The following is a 24989-nucleotide window of genomic DNA, read 5'->3' as shown; positions in this document are numbered from 1 at the left end:
TATGGCTAGTCAGGCTTATGGATCTATATTTCCCTGGGTTGATTGATTGTCCCTGCTTGTCCAAAGGGGTGACTATTGCTTTCCTCCATACTGCCAGAACATAGCCTGTCTGGAGGCTGTGGTTAAATCAGGATCTAAGTGGGTCTGCTAGGTCATGTTTTAAGTTATTTAAAAGGCAACCTGAGATGGTGTCAGGGCCCATTGATGCCATGTTTGCACTCTTAGAGAGCACAGAGATGACCTGCTCTTTTGAGATAATAGGCTGTGGAATGGTGGCAGGTATATGTTGGGGATGATTGGTGGGATGGGAATGAATTTTGATCCAAATCTGTCAGCTAGCAGATTGGATATTTCTTCCAGGTGAGTATGGGTGGTACTATCAACAACCAGCTCTGTGCATAGCTGGGTATTCCCCTTAAGAATTCAGACATAGCTAAACAATTCTTTGTGATTTTTCCTTGTCTAGGGAGGCTGTTTTTGCTTCATAATTTGCTTATGAAGATTTCACCAGATCCCTGATTTGTTTGTTTAGACTAGTGAGGGACGACTTCTGCTCAGCCTGCTCCTGCTTATTTTTGGATATTAGTTTCTTTCTTTTGTTGTATGGCCTGTTTATACCAGGGGTCCATCAGGGTGGCTTGTTTATCTGGCAAGACTTGGGTTTAATCCGATCCAGCACTGCAAATTCCATACAACTGCTTAAGTGGCTACACAGGGCATGGGTGTATACCTCTGCATAAGATTCTGTGTTTTCTGGTTCTGGGGGGAGCTTAGTGAGTTAATTTGTCTTAGAGAAATTCTTTATCATTTTTGAGCTTGATGGGGTATCTGATCTTATATGTATTTCAAAGGAGACCATTTTGTGGTCCAATCTTACCAAATATGACATCACATGGGGGGGGGGGCTTGCTTTGGTAGTATGTCCAGGATATTTGAGTCCCTAGTGGGTGTGCTGAACAGCTTTTCCAGAGTATTATTTGCAATGACAAAGTCCAAGAAGCTCTGAGCCTGCAGGTTAGTGGCCGTGTATTTTCCCCAGTCAATGGTAGGATAGTTAAGAGTCACCCATGAGTAAGATATTGGACTGCATGGTGAGTGACTCCACTAAGTCCAGGTATGCGGTACATTTTTCCAGGTTCATGGTGGGGGACCTATAGCTAGCAATGATGTTGTGGGGGATTTTGCCTATAGTTAGTTGGAAATGAAATAGCTCAAGATAGTCATACTGTTTGACTAGTCTTGAGGTGTACTTATCCTTTAAGAAGATGAATACATCCCCTCCTTTGGTTCTTTCATGCTTAGTTTGTGGTCTGAATGTATGGAAGGCATTGTAGCCTTGCATGGCTGTGGTGCTTCTTGCAGCTTTGAACCGCGTCTCAAAGACTGCACAGATGTCAGCATTTTCCAAGATGAGGAGTACTTCTAGGGAGTGCAGTTTCTTGTTTAGACTCCTAGCATTGAGCAGCAGCATCTCAAGCTTATCAAGAGAAGATTTGTGTTACACTGGGAGGTTGGTTACTTTAGCACAGCCTAAAAAAGGCACTATAGGGTTGGCTAAAGTCTTTGCCAGTATCTGAAAGCCAAGAGAAGACAGATGGAAACCATCTCTGGCAAAACAGCATGGTCTATCAAAAATGCCCTCCCATGCTGACAAATATTGGATCTCCTTGGATTGATACCAAAAGTTAAGCCAGTTGTTAAAGTCACTCATTTTTTGTTTTTATTGTGGCATCATCTTTGGTGAAGGTAGAATGTTATTTAAGGCTAGGCTTATACCTGCTTGTGATACATGATCTGAGAGCTCAATCATCTCTTCATTTAGTCCAGGGAGGTACATCTTGGGTCATTCACACCCACATGGGTACTTGTGACTTGAGTGCTTGTGTGATCTGACAGGTCCTGGTACCCTACAGGCAGTTAATCATAACTTTCTCCTTATCCAGCCTGGTGAGGGGGACATCCGTGTGTCTCATTATGGAGTCTCCTATGACCAGTATATTATCTTTTGTGGTATTTCACCTTATGGGCTTGTTTGTTGGGGCACTGGTGTATGTATTATTATGTGTTGTGGTTGTTTGCTTTGTTGTGTGCATATGTGGCTTCTGAAAGCAGCATTTGGGAGGCCTCTGAGTTTTTGGTAAGTTGCTAGTGAGTACTTCCACATATGTGGGTTTATGTGTCAAATCCTTATTTAGTGTTGGAAGTGATGTGTGTGCACTTATAACTTGTCTGGCATTAGGTTTGTCTGTATGTGATGGCCTTGACTCCATTTTCATAGTATAACGACATCTCTCACATATAGTATTTGTGTGTTTCAGGATTAAGTGGCTGTCAATATACATGAGACAATTGCTACATTACTTCAGAATGCCCATATCCATCAGACTGGCTAAAATATGAAACTGCCCATCCATGATATTAGGTTCTTACTGTGAGTTTTATCAGAGAAAGGAATGGATTAATTAGAATGGACTGTGCTGGTAGCACAGAGACTATAAGTGGGAACGACACTTTGTGTAGTCTAGGGTTAACCAACAAAGTGATGCTGCTCAGCGAGCAACTTACTCGCTTCTAGAGAAGCAGGGGGATGGGGATGGTTTCAGTGACAGTTATTCTAGGGAAATTTTATCTTCAAGGCATTTGTGTCTCTACAGGGCACTGATAACCGCCACTGCACAGACAGCAGCTTTGTTTAAATGCAAGCTTATATACAAGCAAAAAGGAACAGGTTTTAAACTAACTACCAACCAGGAAAGCACACAATAAGCCTTCAATCAGCAATTCCCAAATCATATAGGTTTAAATCAGAACACTTCTGCCACAAGAGTGCAGAAAAAAGCCTTCTTATTGTAAAATGGCTGGTTTGGAGCCCAAGTGTAGGAAGACCACACAATCTAGATACAACACGCCTGACTATCTGATACAATTTAATAAGTACTCAAAGCAGGAGTATGACGGTACACTTTTTTATTTAAAGTGCAGCAAATGCAGCAAATATCACAGGAAACTAATAAAATGCAATCACAGTTATCAACAGAAGTACAAAATAATACTTATTTTCATCTTTTTAGCAGAGGATTGTCTTAGCTGTATGCAGATTCACTGGAACTCTCTGGGGTAGGCACCAAACGACGAGCATCTCTGAGCAATTATATGAAAATTTGATGCAAAGGAGATGACAATGGGTGTGGACATAACCATTAATCAACTTTAAGATATACCATCTGTTTACTTTCATACTTTGGCACTTTAACAGGAAACATAATAAGCTACAGGCCAGCTTTATAATAATAGCATGGAGAACACTCATTAGACATAAAAATAGCTGCATGGCATTAGACCAAAACAATTTAACACAATAAAACACGTAAGAAAATAGGTTCATAGGTGATTACTAGGCTAATGGCTTAATGGCCATTACAAGCCTAGCCAATATAACCAGATTGTACCCACTATATGGCCCATAGGCACTGAGTGTCTTACAGATCGCTCCTGTCCATAAGGGACATAGGCACTATCCCACATGTAAATTTGTGATTCCCCATCCACTGAACTAAACTGCATTTGAAAAGGGCCAGGGAAGGGCTCTGTTTAATGTGAATAGGAAGCTTGTTCCAAAGAAGGTGCAATTTCTGAGACATATCTGTCTCGTCAGCATATTTTGTTTGAGTTGACTAAATTTAGATCCCTAAATCAGGAGAACCTTGTGCTGTTTGACCTGCAGATGTGCAGCAGCTCGCATCTACATCACATAATTAAACTTTTAATAGATCGAATGTCATATGGTTGACACAATATGATCAAACTTTTAAAAGTTTGAAAATGTAATAAAAAAAAAATAAACCAAAGAAAAAACTACCTGAATGGTTTAAGCAGGGGGACAAGCCCCCCCCCCATACCCCCACATGGGGGGATGCCTCACCACACCCCTGCACTTTAAATATAGCAACTCCATTCTGCACTGTATGGAGATCTCTGTTGAAATGTTTGAACTTTTAAAAGTTTGATCATATGGTGTTGACCATATGATGTTCAAACTTTTAAGAGTTCAACAGCAGCTCTATCAGGGATGGATTTGTGGGTGCCATGTAGGTCAGGCATAAGTCACCTCTTAATAATCAGTAGGAGACAGAGTAAAGGGAAAAGGATTTTAGTCTATCCACATAGTTTATGTTGTTTACACCCAGTATTTTCTTTGTGAGAAACCTCTGAGGTTGCTCCAGCTGCTGTAAGTGCCTGGTCAAGTACATGCCAAATGGTGCATTGTACTTGAATATTAGTCTAATGAGGGCTAAATACAATGGGACTATAATTTCCTTGGATCTGGATGCCATATCTTTACTTATAAGTTGTGCCACATAAAAGGACTTCCTCACCACAGTGGACATATGGCAGTCAAGGTTCATGCTACTATCTATCGTTGTACCTAGATCTTATTTCACATTTAGTTTTAGGCCATGGTTCTGGTACCAATCATTTGTCTGATCTAGAGCTCCTGAGGGATATCTACACCATTGGGGGATTCAGTTATTGGCCCCAGCTTCCAGTTGTTGGTAAACTTTGTCATCCAGAGGTCTTTCACATTAGCCTTGACTTCAGAGAGGTATATTCTGAACATGAGTGGTCCGAGCACTGAGCCCTGTGGCACACCACTATTAACTGGCCACTTGCTGGATCTGGATTCACCCACTTTAACAATGTGTGTTCTATCTGTGAGCCAGTTGGCTATCTATTTGGTGACACAGGGATTTATGCACAGTTTTGGGAGTGCTGTGTCAAATGCCTTCGCTAAGTTGAGGTAGGAGGTATGTACTGTTTTACCATCAGCCATGGCCTTAGTGACATTCTCAAAGAAATCCACCAGATTCAGTAGGCATGACCTGCCCTTGACAAAGCCAAATTGGGTCAGGTCCAGTGTTTGGAGGTTTCCTATGCCATTATTTATTAGGTCCATGATTATTCTTTCAATGGCCTTACATATAAGACTAGTCAGACTTATGGGTCTGTAATTTCCTAGTTCAGTAGATGGTCCTGCTTTGTGCAGAGGGATGACCGTTGCTGTCCTCTACTCTATAGGTATTACTACAGAGGGAGAAAATGTTTTACTTATGGATGATGGACAACTAAAAGACAAATTATACACTCTATCTAAATTCAACCTGCAATGCCTGCAATCACATTCCTACACATATCACATCTGTGTATGGCTAGAACTGCAAGTGATTTGCTATGGCTACCCCTTAATGGCTTTACTGTATTCCATTTAATGGAAATGGGTAGAACTGTGAGGAACCAAAAGAAAAAAATGAGCATCATTAATGGTCATATTATTTTACTCTAAAATATTGACTACATTTTTATTGCAGATATGTTTGATGATTACTGAATTCCAAGGAACATAGAACACAATTATCAGGTGGCAGAGTCAACAATATTACTCCAGAATATAACTTTTGTCTGCATCCCTTTTTATGCATTGGTTTACTGCTGTTCATAACAAACCAGAAATCCTGCTCAGCAACACACCACCACACATTTCTGGGCACCTACCACGAAAGTCCTTAGCCCAGGTAAATAGATCTTCAATGTGCCCTGAATTCCATAGATATCATCAACACTAGATATGTCCTGGGATTCTGAAGGAAGCTGAGAGCTGCGACCATAAGGGACTGTTTCTGCAACTGGGGAAAATGTGATTCAGAGACATGTTTAGCCACATGAAGAAAAACTTCATTATCAGCTACTCTGCATGTCTCCTACTCATGTGATGTTACTGCTAGTGCTAATCAGCTCTTTACTTGGGTAATCCATTCTGGTGTCCCATGTAACGTGTTGGCACGAGCACCCCCCATTTAGTCATTCTCACACATATTCCAACACACACACCTCTCACTTTTCCCTTAGTTTACAGAATATCCCTTATGTATGCTCTTATTTTTCCTCTGCCCCTCATAAATCATGGATGGCTGCAGTTAGTCTATCATGCCAGACATAAGACTTTTCATTCTTCTTATTATTTAGAAAGTGCACTGTGATGCTATATGTGTAGCCTATTATCTTTTAAGTGAAATAACGATTTACAAAATCTCGCTAGTAGCATCTAATGTTCCTCCCAGCTTTGTCGTGAAGTCTTAGGCACAGCATTTGAGAGGTATCACACACACACACACACACACACACACACACACACACACACACACACACACACACACACCTCTATTACTCTTAACAGCCCTAATTTTACAGAACATCCCTGATTTTGCCTTGTATATGCCCTTTCCCTCATAAACGAAAGACCATTACTCTCAACCAATAATACTGGACCTAAGAGTTTGAAACTTCTTTTTTAAAAAAATGTCTCCCACCACAACAGCTGCTCTAGAATGCAGTGGACTAAAGCACAGATAATGAGGAACTTTCTGAACCAAGGGTGTGGGATTTAAATTTGTTTTCCAATTGTTCTTTTTTTTAAAAACTGACTTAGGGTAATATTTAAAGAATATCCTCAGTGTCTAATGTTTGTGTAGAAGTCTAAAGTTCTGTCTAGGAAATGAGGTGCTCTCTGTGCCATGGGTATAGGGTTCAGAGCATTTTCCGTATCCTTTACCTTTTTTTTTAAGAGTTAGCATCCCTGGTATCTACTGTTATTCTCCTGTACATGTTACATCATTTGTTCTGCAAAACTCAATTTTTCTAATTTATTAAGTGACAGTGTTTCAGATCTCTGCTGTATAGTGTTTCCCCCGCCTACACCTATTTCATGCTGCAAAACAGTTGCTGATTAACTGCTTAATAGACATTAAAGCTATAGTTAAAGAGTATTTCTGGTGTCTAATGTCTGACCCTCTCTGCCCATATGTCTATCATGCTGTAAAACTGCTATTCTATTAACATTTCCCTGTTGTCTAGGTTCCCCCTCAATAGTCTAGGATTTCCTCATTAGTCTAGGAGATTTTATATGACAGACCTTCATTTACATACACACGCGCATATTGATTTATTTTATTTATTTATTTTACATTTGTTGACCGGGAAAGTCCAACTAGGACACAGCCTATTTTCAGCAGAGGCCTGGGGAGAAATGCTCCAGATGTATATCTTTGGAGTGTGGGAGGAAACCAGAGCACCTGGAGGAAGCCATGCGAATGCAGGGAGGACATGCAGACTCTGTACAGAAGGCTCCCCAGCCAAGAATTGAACTACAGAAACTCTTGCTGTGAGGGGACAGCATTAATTGCTGAACCACTGTGCCCCATATACATATTCTTGCACTCACACACAGCCTCCCCCCTCACCGATTAGACTCACAGACCCACTCAAAAATTCACCCATACATACACACCCCCCACTACACACACACACCTCTACCCTACCTATCCCCTAACTAACCCTCCTATTGAAACCACGCAAACAGACAAACACACACACACACACTTACTCACCTGGGACCACTCATCCTTCTGACACTCACACTTGCAGTCACACACATGCATGCAAGCACACACATCCTACACCATTTCTTGTTCCTTAAACTTCCTGGCACTTACTTCTAATGTGATCCCACCCACTGAAAGTAATGGGTGAATATGAACCTTTGACTGGGGGGAAGGAACACATGGTTAATTAGCCCAATCAGCTCCCCCAGAACGTCTCATTAGTATATAGCTAGGACTCAGGAGACAGCCCACCCAAGTAATCCTACAGACCAAGTAGGATCACACTGGTCGGCCTCTCTCTGAGCCAGAAACAGCAACCACCACCAGGCGTAGCCCATGTTAGGGCTTACCACTGGTGGCAGCCCCTTCTGAATCTGGCCAATAAGTTTTACTAACTTAATATCATTGTAAATATAAAACAAAACTATTGGATAGTGCTGGTGTTTAAAACCACAAACTCACTGCTGAAAAGCACCAAAAGGAATAGCTGGAAATACCTTTTACTTGTTCAATGTTAATGATTTTTGTTCCATACAATTCACAAAGACTTCATAAGAATATTTAAAATTACTCCTACTGACCTATAAATACAAAATCAGTAAAAAAATCATTTGACATATTCAACCAATTAAAAACACTGCACTGTTGCCTATCAAAATTGTAGTCCTGTCTAAAAAAATTTCTGTAGAAATTCATAGGCATTTTAGCATTCACATCTTAAAGTTTGCCAACCCCTAATGCCTCAGCCATTAATTTCAAAACAGCTTTAATACTGACAGTATCATTCAAACAAGAAGCTATACCTTTATTAAGCTGCAGGTGCTATTCTTTCTCGTTTCTATCTAGCTAAGTCGCAAAATCATCCCTCTCCCATCAAAGGTCCAACACACACACAAAAAAAAGTTATAGTAAATCTTTAATGGCATAAACATACTCATAAATGCTCTGCCCTGACATGCAAATTGTTTTCCCCAAGTTAAAATGATGTACAGTCATTTCAGGCCACCATATACACTAAACCAGATGAGTTGCATCTGCAAGCATGACTTTGCACCTATATTCATCTCTTTAAGTGTGACAAATGCACATTGCAATCACTAATATACCTATAGTAAAAACAAACATTATGCTTGTAAGTACTTTTCTTTCTTTTATTCTGGAAACTCGTTTAACTTTTGCATATTATTCTTAGTATGTCTTTTAAATTCCTGGATCTTTTTTACCAATGCAGAATGCTTGGATCTTCTCCTACTGCTTTTCCTTATAAAATTTTCCAGTTTTTCTTAATAATTTTCTTATTCCGGATTCATCCACACTGTATTCTAATACTAAAAAACATTTTCTGGCCATTTCAACCACTTGCCCCAAGGGGGTCTCTTTCCACAATGGTTGTTTAGCCTTGACATACTGGAACAATCATCTTTTTTATTAGCAATACTACATCTTAAGAAAGAAGGCTAATTTGATGTGCACTCTCTGCTAAGTGAAAAAAAAAATGATGATGCCTATCTTCATTTCAGAAACAGTCTTCAGACATTAACTTAGAATTTCTCATGCCTTGCCTCCTTAATTAAAATAATATATTCTTTAAGAATTCCAGATGTGCACTGCCTGCATGTAAAGCAGTATTTAGAAATTTTACTATTTTATATATTCATTACTCTGTTCTCATGTTCAATGTTTACATTTAGATCTACATCAAGGAACTGTACTCATGCCCTGGAATACTTTGCTGTAAACACCAAGATGTGTGTTAGTATTGAGTAAATCAAAAATCAGTGTATGCACACAACCAAACAATAAATATGCAATCAATGAAATACCCATAGTAAGATACCTGTCTTGGTAAAAGCAAATAATATATTTCTCTCCGTCTCACTTAATACAGTGTTAACAAAGGCAGGTACAATGGTGGCTCTGTGGCCACTTCATCTTTCTGCAGACAGTATGTACCATCAAAAATAAATAATTGTTTAGTATGATCTTCAAAATGCTATAAACCATATCATTTTATTCAATCAGAATGTTTTTTTTGTAATTATTAATTAATCTCTCACAAGCTCCAACTCTAGTTCTTGTGGGATGGCAGTATATTTTACATCCACTGTTACTAGAAAACAGTCCACACCCCATCAGACCTCTTTCATTTTTTTTTTGAAAATGTACCATGAGTCCTTAATGAAAGACCTTGAATATTGTACTATTTAATTAAGAACACCACCACAAAAATGCTAGTGGTTCTGTTTTTGAACTTAAAAAAAAAACATCTTTATTAAATTATCACATATGACATAGACAATCATACCTTTATATAAATGAAAACAAACCATATTGACATAATTTTAGTAGCAAACATTATACATTACAATCCATATTGACATGATTTTAGTTGCAAGCATTAAATATCACTTATAATCTATCCAGCCATTGTCAGTCAAATATTACATAGCTCATTCAAATCCTGCCTTCTATTAAACCTTGTTCCTCCTCTGCATGTATTGCTCCTACAGTTCTCATTTTTTTCTACGTAATTTGGTGCTACACTTTTCTAAAGATCCCAATTCCAACTCTGTTATCTCTGTTATTATATTCACTACTTCTAGTACAGTTGGTTTAAACTCTGATTTTCATTTACTAGTAATTGCTTTTTTGGCAGCCACCATAATTAGACTCAGAAAGACCTCATAGCTCAAAAAAAATATTTCCTTAGTTACACGAATTTGCTCACCCAGTATCTCTAATAAAGGAGTCTGCCGGGAATCTTTAAAATCTGCCAACTCATTACAGTCCCAGAAAATATGTTTTCAGTTTATTTCTTTCTTCTCCATTACACCTCCAATATGTACTGTTTACCTGAGGAAAAATCCTTTGGTGTCTAACGTGGGCTATAAAAATACCTATGTATACACTTCCAAGCAAAGATCCTAAATCTTCTAGACTTTGTTGCATATTTCATAGGTTCATAGGTTTATACTAGGCTATCTGCCCTAAGGCATTTATAAGCCTAGCCCAAATTTTTGTGGCTTACGCCACCCCTTATATGAAAAAATACCGTGCCCATTAGTTTGTTGTGCCTCTGTCCAGCAGTGACACAGAGATGATTCCCGGGGTAAACCTACGATCTCCCATCTACAGGTCTAGATTTCTCTTGAACAGAGTCAGCGAGGTGCTCTGCCTCACATGGACCGGGATTCTATTCCACAGCATAGGGAGTCTCTGAGTGATAAATCTATCCCTCCAGCACGTCCTATTTATATTCATGCTAAGGTTTAAGTCGCTTGCTCTAGTGGTTTTGGTGGATTTGGATTTTTTGAGGTGGAGCATGTCCATTAATTCCGGGTTGGACATAGCCTTGTATGTCAGGCACATGTCACCTCTGAGCAGACGGTATGCGACTGAATAGAGCTGGAGTTTCTTCAATCTGGCAGCATATGACAGATTTTGGAGTCCCTTTATCCTTTTGGTGAGGAACTTTTGGGGTCTCTCCAATTGCTGCATAAAATGCTGGTGGTCATTAGACTAATACAAACCTATGAAACTATGAATCTATGTGTCTGCCAAGCCATTTTTATATTTTCAATGGTACAGATGCAGCTGGCAAGACTGTGCATCTTTGCACACAGGCTGTTACACTTGAGATCTAAATTGGACACCAAGTCAGACGTATAATTCCAGCTTGACTTCAGTAGACATGGCTGGCAAAGGTGAGACTGATGTTCCATTTAGTGCATACAGGTGGAGTGCTGAGCAGTCCAGGAGTTTTGCGACACTCCTTGTGATGTATTGCAGCCATAGGCTGCTACAGGGGATTATACCAGGTCTCATTCTAAAACTGATGCTTCAAATAGCTTGGCCAAGGCTGACTCCAGTGCAGTAGGAATTCCACATACTGGGAACAATGTCATAACCATTAAAATGACATGAAAAAATACAAGCGGGACCTCTTCAGCTGATGGCAGGATGACTTTAAGATTAAAAACACCCCTCACTTGTATTAGTATATTAACCCATCACCAGTTAATGATATAGCATGGATTATTCAGCCAATGCAGTTATTCACTATGATTTCATATCTTTTATTTTTTCTCTGCTGTACAGCTGCAGAAGAGATAGCACAGAACCATGAGGCAGATCAGGAATGAATTGCTTGCCTCAGAGAGTCATGGGGAAAGTATGCATCAGGTATGAATGCAAGCCAGATAATATTTTTTAGGCCATCAGTCCATATCAGGATAAGCAGGCAAACATAAACTTTTATAACAAGCATAAGTGCCTTCACTCCTAGCTCTTAGTGATTGCATTAAGCAATTCGTACACCAGCTTAGGTGTGTGTGGGTTCAAGTCCCTGAAGCAGAAATTAGCTTTTAGTACAAGGCAATATTTATAAAATATTAGCATCAGTACTAAATGACATTAACAATTCAGTGTGTTGGGAAATTAAACTATTAACTTGGAAATTATATATTTGATATGACATGGTCAAATAATTATTTCCATTTCCTATATACTAGCACAATGATTGATTTATTTTATGAAACATTAATGCTTTTACATCATATCCGGATACGTTAAAGGTGAACATATTTATATGTCATATTTGTTTATGTATTGAAATAGTACAATAATGTGGCATGCCAATTGTCTTTTTCTCTCTCCCAATCCTATCTCTCTCTTGTATTTATTTATGGGGATACATTGCTACTGAAATCAAAATTACTATCAGCTCAAGAGAATTAGATAGCACACTGTGGTTTGGCCTGCTATAACTCCACTGGTGGCTGGGGTGGCACCACCACAGGCAGCAAAGGCACCCAGTACATCTGGGATACAACCTGTCAGTGTTGCCTCCACAACTCCTGCTCAACCTGTTCCCTTTGACATATATCTCTGTCCTGGCTGCTGGTGCAGTGGTACCCTCCATGAGCAGTACTAGTGGAGGTGGTGATTTAGTCACCTGTTAGGAGTTGACAGCGCTGGTGGAGGACATAAAGAATAGGTGTTCTGTGTCCAAATTGTCAGAGTTAAAAAGGTCTTGTGCCAGATTGCCAGACTGATGCCATATCCAGCAGTGACTCAGGATACTGACACAGGGGACATTGATAACATTTTTGAGGGTGAGGAATAGAATCTCACCATGCTCAGGCTGGGTGTGTATGCACCTCTGAAGGAGACATACATATATCCCCCATTGAATTTGGGAGACATACATATATCCCCCATTGTTTCTTTGTGACTTGCTTATCTAATCTCTCTTCCCAACCTTTTCTAAACTCCCCCGATTTATTCTTACAGTTATCATGCAATATTTTCTATGATCTATTAATTATTACTTTTTTAACAGCAGCTTCTGTTCTAGATTCTATTAAAACTCTACCAGGGCTGGTCTTTTACTTAGGATCCCCCATTTCTTTCTCTTTGCCTATACTCTGATATCAATCCTTGATAGGGAAGTCAGTCTCTAGCTTGCAGTCCAAATAAATTATTGGGATCTTTTCATTATATTACCTTTCTCTCTCTATTTACTCCCAATACACTGGCTCCTTTGACAGTTTTCCCCAATAAATTCCAGCCCCCTATTGCTTGTATCCCTAATTGCAGTTATCCCTATTGGCAGAATATCTTTTTTCCATACCAGTGTTGGATTAGTTCTTAGAATACTTTCTGCTGCTTCATGAATATTACATTATGTACAGTTATTGTTATTCTCCTTAAGGATCTGTATCCAAAATCCCAGTCTCTCCTTGTTTCTGGAGGTTCCCCCATGTTTCATCATCATCACCCCTTTCCACTTTGAATTATAAGTTTCTGGTTATGCAGTGTATATCAGTCTTAAATGTGTAGCTCTAAAATACCCCTTCAAATTGGGCAATCCCAAACCACCTTGTTCTATTGGTAGAATCAGCTTATTCCACTTGACTCTTGCTATCTTTCCCTCCCAGATAAAATCCTTCTCATCTGCTTGATCAAAATATGTCTGACTTGTGTATAAAACTAAAGGGACTAAAAATAATTTAACTGCTTGCATCTTGCTAGCCATATCCATATAACAGAGCTTCCAGTTTCTCAGTTTTTGTATTCTCTTTTGTTTTGTCACTTCCCACATATCCTTAGTTGCCACACCAGAATTCCTTTTAATCCATACTGCTAAGTAGGTAATTTTATCACGTCCCATAAATATGGATATTGCTGAACAAATTCATGTGCGGGTACATAATTTACAGTTATTACCTTTGTTTTAGCTTCATTAATTTTGTAACCCAAAAAGATTTGAAACTGCCACAAAATGTTCCACAACACTGAAATGCCCTTTTCTGGTTTTATCAAGTATAAAATAATATCATCTGCAAATAGAGCCAGCTTTTCTTGACTTTCATACCAATAATATCGTTGTATTTATAAGTATCTGTTTCTTTGCCAATGGCTCTAAATATAATACAAAAAAACAAAGGAGAAAGATGACACCCTGCCTGGTTCCTCTGCTCAAACAGAAATTATCAGAGAGGAACAGAACAACTTTAATTTTCACCACCAATCCCTCATCTAACCTCTGAATCAACCTTATAATTTTATCAGGAAATGTAAATGTTTCCACTGCCCGGCTCATAAACTCCCAGCTTACTCTGTCAAATTCTTTCTCTGTATCAAGACCCACCAACAGTGGTATTTTCTTACATTCTGCTTCCTCTGGGTCATCAATGTACATGACAGAGCTAAAAAAAACAGCCGCTTTTAAAAACAAACCTTTTAATAGTAATATAACCACTTTCATTTTACAAATCTTTAAACCTTCCTCAGATATGGTATCTGAAGAAGTTTTAAAGATTTGTAAAATGAAACTGGTTATATTAAACTAACACACAAAACAATGTACATCTTCAAACATTAACATTTTACCCTCTGAATGTAAACAACTGTCCCAAAATGACAGCCACACTCGCAGACTTTCGTTAACCTAAAAGGAAGCATGGTACAGCCTGCATTTCTACTAAGTGCTATCTGGTTTTGTCTTATCTTTAGTGCTCTCCCAGATTGGGAAAACACGTGAACACTTTCAGAAAACATTAACTCCTAGCAAATGAAAGAACGCAGTATTCTGGTTTTATTGCTCTTTATCAGATTGTCTCCATGGTGCCATGAGAACTTGATACAGAATTGCTTCCACAAGCATTTATTTGCTAGAGGAAAACTTTACTATATTTAATGTTTGGATGATGCAGTGGTGCAGCGGTAGTGTTGTTGCCTCACAGCAAGAGGTTCTATGGTTCGATTCTTGGCTGGAGTGCCTTCTGTGTGGAGTCTGCATGTCCTCCCTGCATTCATGTGGGTTTCCTCCCACATTCAAAGATATGCACCTTGAGCATTTCTCCCTGTGCCACCACTGAAAATTGGCTTCATTCCAAGTCGGACTTTCCCAGTAAACAAATAATAAATAAATATGTTCTTTTTTATTTATTTGCTTTCTCTTAAAACTTCTTACTAGATCAAGCCAAGGGTCTTAATCTACTTATTTCCCCTATGCAAGAATGAGAAAAATCACAACAATTTTTCTTGTATCATGCCTTTTTGACCAGACTTTTCTTCTTGTTTTATGCTGCAGTGCCTACATTTCTTAAAACTAAACAAGGAAAAAGAGAAAAGTAAGAAAAAACAGGGGCACCTCTTTACTTTAGTATCCCCATTACACTTGAAAATAACTGAGAAGCTGTACTTTATACCATGCAGATTTTATCATGCATTATAAAAATACTACTGTTAAGAATACATTTGTGTTTTATGTACAGTTAGCTCTCTCCCTCATCTTCCCCTCTCCTAAGTGTTCTTCCAAACATTAATGACATGAAGTACCACATACGCTTTAGAGTCCCCTACAATTTTAACAAAGTCAAAGAAGTCCAATATTTCCATGTTTTCTTGTTCTGCCATGTTTCACAAATATAATTGATGCTTTATAATGCCACATTTATTTGTCAGTTTCTGAGTTGCTGGTTTTATTCCTGTTTATCTCCATCTCCCATATCCAGTCTCTGCTTCATTTCTAATGCACACTCATTTTTTTTTCTAGGCAACTCTTGAGCTTTTTTTTTTTTTATCTCTCAAGCATTTGCCATTGAAACAGTGGAAAATATTTCACTGGGACAGTCTCTCCAAGAACAAGAAGCAGAATCTCCTTCTGTTTCACAGCTCACTTTTTGTTGGACAGACTTTTGTATTTCCTCCTTATATTAAAGCTGGAGCTTGCATTGCTTTTTGCTGAACAGCTGCAAAATTATTCCCAGTCAGTGTTTTTTTCTTACCTTTTGCGATTGATTTTGTTTCAGGTTCTCTGAATTTCATTTTTGCAGGCATTCAGGCAGTGCACTTACTAACCAGTTACTGAAATTTACCCCAAAATATGAGTTTACTGGCTCTCTCTTCAGAGTTTCCATTTTCACACTGAAAGAGTTGAAATTAAGCTGTGAATCAATGTGCAGTCATCTTGGATGTCCCTCTGTTTTTGAGCCTTGAGCTGAAATGGTAGGTATAAATCAAGGCATTTTTGTAAAACTTTTGTATATTTCTGCATTCCAAAAAGTACTAGTGGTGTAGGATGTTCTATATGAATGTAATTATATACTGTAGTAGAAAATGAACCATTATCAGGAAGTTCTACCAAAGTGTTGTCAATTTTTTGATATGCTTTTGCACATCTATACAATCATCTTTTACACAACTTACTTCATTATTCAACAGATCAAATAGGCATTTCCTACACTTACTATTGTTCAGAAAATACCAATCAACCCCCTTTTATCAGATTTCATGATTTGAATGTTCTTGTTAGCACTCAAATTCTTTTAATACACTTCTTTCATCGTCAGGTAAAGTACATTTTTAGGGCGTTATTTTAATTGCTTTTTTTCATCTGCAAACACTGTTTCAAATCTCCAACTGTCTGCTGTACAGGACAAATAAAATTACTCTATTTTTTGCAAACATTATCTCTGTTTGTTTTCTCTTCTTTATAAACACTATAATGAGTCAATAATGTATTTTAAGTTCAGTTTTCTAGTGAATACTTTTACTTAGCCAGGGTATCCACTTAAATAGCTTTCTTGGATAGTACCAAGAAAAAAAAATCTCTTCTTAATACTGCTGAATTCATGTCATTTAAATCAAATATACTTAAATAAATAACAAATTGTTGAATTAGTTGTTTGCATCTTCATCTGCCTCTCCATCTTCTTACTTCTCTGTTCTATTGCTGTTTCTAATAATTTTGTTCTGCTAACTGTAATTTGGAGGGCATTTGTAATTGTAATCTAGCAGATGTCCATTTGCTGATGCTGCTGAATACGGTCTACTCAGATTCTTCTCTGGTAATCTGACTGGACACCATGGTAGTATTACCTCTTGTAACAAAATAAAATTGCAGTGCTCTTCCTGAATGGGTGAAGCAGTTGTCAATCATTTCTTACTTGCTTGTACAACTTGTTTGTGTTTGATGACTACCCTATTCCTTGCATTTGTACTTTCTAGTAAACTAGCAATTAATCTGTCATTATGCTTGACAAAAAGAAAATTAGCTCACATCCAGACTTGTCAAAAATTATATCAATTCTTTGTGAAGGACTGAATTTTTCACTATACTGAAATACAACACTTTTGGCTATCTGTTAACATGATCATAATAAACAAAAAACAAACTGTCCTACTATAAAGCCTTTAACTTAAATGTCCTAGCAGCGGAAGCCATGAAGACTTACCAGACTGGGGCTTTCAGCTTCTTTAATCATCCACTATCTATCAGAATGAAGGAACATACACATAACCTGATGTTTATTATGAACTGATGGAACACTTCAATTGCTCTATGTGGTCCCACAGTGACACAGAAATATACTTGCCCTTACAGCAGCAACACAAACATTTTTAAAATCTACACTTGTAAATTATTCAGCATCAGTAAACACCATTTTTGTTAAGATAGCAGTTTGTCTTGGTAGATTTGCAGTGCTGTGAGATGGCCTCCTCTCTAAAGAGTCTACTTTGATGTATAAAAGAGGATTCTCAAAATTGCACAGTGACTTGTCACAAATGTAGTCTAACCAAACAGGACATAATGTATTACATTATTCTTGTGGAGAAGAGGCTACACTGAAGAGCACAGGAGATGATTATAATACAGTTTCAAAGATCCTGGTTTCACTCAGGATACAAAACAAAAAGGGAAATGTGGTTGTAAAGTACAAGACAGAAGAATCAAATAAAGGAAGATATTGATAACCTGAAGTTTATTATGACTTGTTATCCTTAAGCTGAAATAATTTAAAGATTCTGAAAAAAAGTAATGGCACAGATGACATGTAAACTATAGCCTAAGGGAGACTTTGCCAAATAAACCAGTGTTGGTTAATAACAAGGTAAAATATGAGCAATTTGTTAGCAAGAAATGTAAATCTGAGCACACATCTGAAAGTAAGCAAGAACAAAATGCCTAATCCAGACATTTATAAAATACTGCAGCTCCTATGTAGTATCAGATGTATATGTATAAAATGACTGGTAATGTCATGCTATGGAGAAGACCCTGACAGTGAACTCAAACTCAAAGCTAAACAGTATCTAGGCCTCAGTTCCCTTTTGAAATTTGGATTTTCTTACTCAGTAACAATAACTGTTAATGAATTTACATTATTATAATAATGCCATATGAGAAAGGTATGAGTTTGTACACACTTTTTTTAATTTGATTTTTAATGGGTTCACTTTCTGTTGAAAGTTGTTTGGTTAAAAGAAGATGATTGTTTTCCATATCATTTAGGCAAAGCTATTAAATGTTGCTGCAATGACACTCTTTGAAAATTAACTCTACATTTTATTCTGGTGGTCTCAAATGAGTGCTATTTTTAACATGAATCATCTGATGTTCTTTGATATCCACAGAATGTTAAATATTACACAAGTAACAGCCTACCACTGGCAATTGCTAAACTATTTCTGAGATTTTAATGCAGAATGGCACTTGTACACTGCACAAGTGAGTAAGGGTGTGACAGACCCACATATTAATGTCAGTTTATGAGCACATATTATTCTGTTGGAAATCATAGCACATCTCAAACTCTTTACCAAGGCAACGAGCTCACAAATTATAAACAACTGGTAACTTAAAGTTAATGTACAGCAAGGTCTGTACCATGTTATGTGGTCAAATCATATTAAGGCAGACTGTTGCAGGCAAGGCAACAGAAGGACTCAAAGATATGCTTCTTAACTTTTGATTGGTGAAAGTTAGTAAACATGGTAAAGACACAAACAAACAAAAAAAACTATATAACCAACAACAGTTGTAGTTTTCATTGTTAAAGTGTCTGGAATAAGTAAACAGCATGGTCTAAACTACATAAAAATGTAAAGATACTTACTTGATCCTGAAGAAGGGCCCCACCAAATGCCCATACTGCAGCAAATACAAAATATATTTCATATACTTCTCGAGGCGAGTCAGGTGGAGTGTTCTCAGATGTTAACAGGCAATCCAGCAAAAAACACAGAGTCTAAAAATACACAAAGAAAGTTAAGAAAAAATGCACTTGAACAGTTGCAGCAATACTAATATTTTCTATGTGAGTATATATGTGTGTGTTGGTGGGGTGGTTGTGTGTAGAGTACTGGTAGCTGGGGTTCTTCATCTTTAAAGTTTAATCCCAATTTTTTTTTCTTTTTAATACTTTTGCTGCTATTTAACTATATGCCACAAAATCCTGCTTTTTCAGTTTGGCCAAACAGGTACCAACTAACTATACAGTATCTGATCAGGTCTGAATAAAACACTGAGAAAATAAATGGGGTGTCATTAAGATGAATAGGAAAACATTTGTTTTGATTTTATTTATTTATTGACGTTTGATTACCAGAAATGTCCAACTGGGTAGGAGCCCATTTTCAATGGAGGCCCAGGGAGAAAAGCTCCAATGTATTACAAAACATTATAATAATAATAATAATCTTACAGTCTTTAAAAATAATACAAAACAAATGCAATTTAAATAATTATACCAAATCAGACAGGATGTGATACATAGCTAAAGTAAGCATAAACAACTCAAAGTGCTGCTACTTCATTCAGGTTGATCTCAGACAGTCTTAAGAAAACCTAATAGAACAAATTCAAAAAGATGACAAAATAAAGCAAAACCAAAACCATTTAATAACTGATGAACCAACAAAACAAAAACAGCATTAACAGTTAGCTCTTTTGTCTTTTTATAAAGACTTCTTCAGATTGAATAATGCCAAAATTAAAACAGGATTTAAATGGCTAACAGAGTCACATGACAATTACAAATTTGGTGCTTTAACCCTTTCCTTTCATGTCCTACTTTGGCTAAACATTATAAGTTAGGCACATCTAGGGTTAATTTTAGCTTATTAGTTTTAGATGAAGTAAAACATTTTGAGAAAATGTTTGATGCTGAGGATGAACTGAGATGGTGTGGGTATTCTTGGCAGGTGAGATTAAATGTCTGCTATCTCCCTGCTCTTAACAACAGAGAAGACTTTGTAGCCTACCTGAAGAGAATTTGATCTATTTGTTGGAATGCTCCTACTATTTCTTAATTATTTTTGTGTGTTAAGTGTTTTATTATACAAAGCTAAACTGGTTCCAGCTTCTTAATGCTGCCCTTGGGGTTTACTTTAAACAATGCTCCAAGTGGTTTGATCATTTTGAACCAAGAGGGTTCTATTAGTAAAACTGTTACCCAAGTTTCTAGCACATCTAAGAATAACCCTTCTAAAGATAACACAGTAGTCTTGAGAAGTGATAATGTGTCAAGATGTTTGGTACCTCCAGTAGACCCATTTCATGAAGGGGTTTTGCTCAATCCAACCAGTGGAGCCCCCAGTCACATTGAATTATTTTAAGGTATTAGAGAAAGACCTTTTATGATTGAAAAGACTCCAATGGGGCAATATATATTTTAAGAACTGCTTAAGAGCACAAAAGGTCCCAAAAGGGTTTAGAGTTACAATTATACCCACAGGTGATGATTTATCTAATGATACTATAGAGAAATGGATTGATCTAAACCACAGAATTGATTTAAAATATGTTGAAATGCTGTCAGTGCTTAACAAGAGCAGACTTGTTGTTTTAAATGAAAAAAATACAAACTGCTTACTTTTCTTTAAAAGACAGTGTTTTAAGTGACAATTCTGAGGCTAAGTTTTGCCTCATTTAAGACAGATTAATTAAAGAACGTGAGATTCTTAAAAAAGAAATATTAAGAAATATGAAAGAGTTTGCACTGGCTATGAGGGAGGCATGGCATATCCTTGTTCTGAGACATCGCAGAGTGAAGAAGCAAGAGGAACAGAAAATGCTGCAGACACTCAGGCAGGCACTGAGGAGAGTACTGTGCAGTGTTTTGAGCATTTAGCTTAACGTAATAATAAAAATATCGCAAATCCAAACAGCAAGGGAGGAAGCTCTGGTAAAAATAATGAGAACAACCAGGGCAATCAAAGTTTTCAGAATTTCCCAAAAAGGCAGCCAATTCAAGTTTATCAACAGGATGGGTGAATGACCAGGACTTGGGCAGAAGTGGCAGCAGCCAAAGAATGTCCCTCTGAGAAGGAGGTTTCAGAGAGGAAACTGGAGGAAGAAAAGGAACCAACAAAGAGTGATTTAGGTACTGTTGTTTTTTCATTTAAAATTTTTAACCTTTCATCCTAAGTTTTAAGTGATGAAGTGTGCACAGTTTTAAGTTAAGGTTGGAGTTTTGTTCCAGCCAGAAGGGCCAATAAATGTGAGACTATTAATGACTTTAGAGATTATGTGCGTAAACTGAATTTCAAACTTTTATTTAATAATGATTCTTTTAAAGAGGATTTATTTTACAAACCCAGCATTTTTAATCCACCACTCACAAATGAATTGGAATTATTTTTTATGACTACTGAACTGCAATTAATTGAATAATTTGATAATAAGACTCAGTATAGATACTACAATTTATCATTGAGACAGAAGGAGTTTGTTATGACATGATTAATAATTATGTATTAATAATGATAGCATTTTAATTACTAAGGCAGACAAAAGTGGTGCTTTAGTTCTTCTGGACAGGAAAATTTATGAGAATAGGATGTTAGATTTATTAGCTGACCAAATGTTTTACAAAGCAGTATATTTTCCTGAAGTAAAAAAAAGCTTTTTCATGAATAGACTCTATTACTGAAGAGTGGTTTTACAGTGGCAGGATAACAGAGCCTATTAGAAGATATCTAAGAATAGACAATCCAAAATTAAGCCGTATTTTCGGCCTACCAAAGGTACACAAAGATCTGAGTAATCCCTTGATCAGGCCTATAGCATCAAGTATTAAAAGTAAAACAGAAATTATGGCAATTCATGTGGATAAGCACTTTCAAAAAGTAGTTGAAACAAACTGCACTTTTATTAGTGATACATCTGATTTTATAAAGAAACTTGAAGGTGTTTCAGTATCCCAGTCTGATTTATTAGTAACTTTAGATATCACTTTACACTGTAATACTGAACAGAGAATGGAGATAGTAAGGTTTGAATTATTGAATTCTAAATTGTTTTCTAGTAATATGATTAGTCTTTTAATGGAGATACTTGACTTAATTTTAATTTACATTTTTTTTTAATTCAGTGGAATTTTTTATTGTCAAACTAATGGTGTAGTGATGGGAGTGGCTATGGCCTCCAGCTATGCAACTCTGTTTATGCGAGGTTGGTAAAGAGTGAATATTATGTTAAGTGTATATTTAACTAGTATAATTTTCTTCAAAATTTTATTGATGACTTTTTTTTTGGTCTGCAAAGGGGGGTGAAAAAATGTTAAAGGATTTCTTAAAGTATCTTAATGGAATTTGCTCCTTTTTTGCATTTCACTTGTGAGTATAATCCAAAGGTATTAAGTATTTAGATTTTACTATATTAAAAGTGGGAGAAATTTTAATAATAAAAATATATAAAAAAGAGGTTCAAAGTAACACCTATTTACATTGTAGTACCATTCAAAAATAACTAAAGGGAACATAGTCAAAGGTCAGCTAATGAGAGTTAATAGTCTTACTAAGATCAATCAAGATTTTTATATGGAAGATGCAAGTTTAAGCAATAAAGTTTTAAGTAGAGGGTATCCTGAAAATGTGGTCACAAGCTCCTTTCAGGAAGTTTGCAATATGAGGAAATCAAAAGTAAGCTTTCCAAAGGAATTGAGAGTTACTGATTATTGAACTTCTATGCAATTAAGTAATAGTATAGATCAAAAAGCTATTAAAAGCATTATTAGAAATAATTGGAAAATTACAAGTTGCCCTGACATTAATAGAGTGGTAGGAGATGAACCTGTTTTTGTAAACAAAAATGACAAAAGTTTTAAGAACTTTTTTTCAGGTCAAGCTCAAACCTAAAGTATTGAGTAATAAGCAAGGAATGATGAAATGTTTTAATTGTAACTTATGTTTTTATATGTAGAATTTAATGAACTTGTTTAATAATTATATAATTAAGAGTAGTAGGAGCTTTACTTGTAAATCCAAATTTGTTGTTTATTTAGTTTTATGCAAATCTTGTCCTTCTTTTTAAGTAGGCCAGATGGTTAGAGAGTTATATAAATGTACTTATGAACATAAGCATGCTGCTGAAGTAGGAGATGGAAGGAATGCTTTAGATAAGCATTATAAGTTAGGCACATTCATAGTTAATTTTAGCGCTTTAGTTTTAGATGAAGTAATACATTCTGAGGAAATGTTTGATGCTGAGGACGAACTAGGGTGGTGTGAGTATTCTTGGCAGGTGAGATTAAATGCCTGCTATCCCCCTGGTCTTAACAACAGAGAAGACTTTGTAGCCTACCTGAAGAGGAAAGGGTTAAAGCACTGAAATTGCAATTATGTTATGTGACTTTGTTAGCTATTTAAATCCTGTTTTAAATCTGACATCACTCAGTCTGAAAAAGTCATTATAAAAGATGAAAGTGCTAACTGTTAATGCTGTTTTTTGTTTTGTTGGTTCATCAGTTATCAAACAGTTTTTGTTTTGCTTTCTTTTGCTGTCTTTTTGAGTTTGATCCATTTGTCTTAGAACGGTCTTACTAGTTTTTGATTAAACCTAATAAAACACTTTGAAAAGATTAAACTGATATTGTTTTTGTTTCTGATAAATTATTTTTGGGTAGGTTTGGTATAAAATATAAAAAATATGATGCTACTAGGTAGCCATATCCTTAAACTCTGGTCCACAGTGTCCACCAAGAGACAAGGCGTGAATACTGATGCAAAGAAATAAATAACACTGCCTTCCCCTCCACCTGCTAATTATATATACCATCTCCAAGATCATACAATGCACAGGGTAAAGAAATATTTCCACACCCATGATTGTTGATCTTGCAAACCTGTCAGCTATCTGCATATGTTGACCAAATGTGATCAATTAAACAGATGTCAACCAACAACCATTTTGACCAAATGCAGGAGTCTCACATACATCTTTCTCTCTCTCTCTCTCTCTATATATATATATATATATATATATATATATATATATATATATATATATATGTGTGTGTGTGTGTGTGTGTATGTATGTATATATATAGACAGATACATAAATAGAAAATATATACAGATAGATAGATTTAGAAACATAAAAATATGGGTCCCTGTTACAACATTGAATATTCATAACAGTGAACACAGAAGATCAAAACGGCACAACATCAAAGTGCCACAACAGTGAAACTAAAAACACTGACTTATCTTCCACACCCTCTGCTACTTATATAGACAAACTCCAAGATCTCACTGTAACTGGGAATGGGCAAAACACCAATACCATCTGTACTGCAATCTCGCATAATGACTCACCAACATAGTTCGATCGTTTCAGTTTCGTGTTACAGCATTTCAATGTTGTGCCTTTTTGATCTTCTGGGTTTTCAGTTAAGAACGTCAATGTTATTAACATTCAACATTCAAAGTGGCCCAAAAATATATATAGAATACCGACAGCCATGCCAAACTTGACTACAATTTTGAGTTTGACAAAGTGCTACGGTTGTCCATTTAATAACAATGTGAATTATAATGGTGGGGCATGCACAGTTGGAGTTGCTAGCCCAATACCCTTTATATTTAAAATATTATACCTTTCTAATTACACTAACGTTCTGGGTCCCATAGTTGTTTTACATAGTAATTTCACTTAAAAAAATAAAGACAGTTTCCTTGTCTGTGCTATCATTTGTTGAAGTGTTCCCATACTTATTTTTTCCCCCTTGTAAACTTAATGATGTCGCATTTAGGTTTTCCTTTTCTGCCTTGTAAGTAGTACATACCAGCTTTGGTTTATTTTTTCTTTTCTTCTGCCAATTCTTTGTAAGTCACCAGCACTCATTATTTAACCCTCACAATATAATTTCACTTATCTGAATGTTTTGAGTAAAACAGATGTTTCTGCAGAGAAAAGCTGTCTTTTATGGTTTAATTGTTTTATTCTATCCACTTTCATATTTGCTCTGCAACCATTATTCA

The 24989-nt window shown here is 36.6% G+C and overlaps 1 protein-coding gene across 1 annotated transcript in view; it reads right to left on the bottom strand.

Moving 5' to 3' along the window:
• Positions 1–24989, bottom strand: part of LOC122805262 (dynein axonemal heavy chain 11-like) — a 4596980-nt gene that overhangs the window by 2482974 nt on the left and 2089017 nt on the right. The window contains exon 41 of the mRNA XM_044075350.1: positions 18842–18973. Coding sequence (XP_043931285.1) covers positions 18842–18973 — 132 coding nt within the window. The remainder of the gene's footprint in view (positions 1–18841; positions 18974–24989) is intronic.

Source organism: Protopterus annectens, chromosome 6.part1 (genome assembly GCF_019279795.1).
Source record: "Protopterus annectens isolate FY-2018-M chromosome 6.part1, PAN1.0, whole genome shotgun sequence".
NCBI lineage: Eukaryota > Metazoa > Chordata > Ceratodontiformes > Protopteridae > Protopterus > Protopterus annectens.
This window is presented reverse-complemented; position numbering and strand designations above follow the sequence as displayed.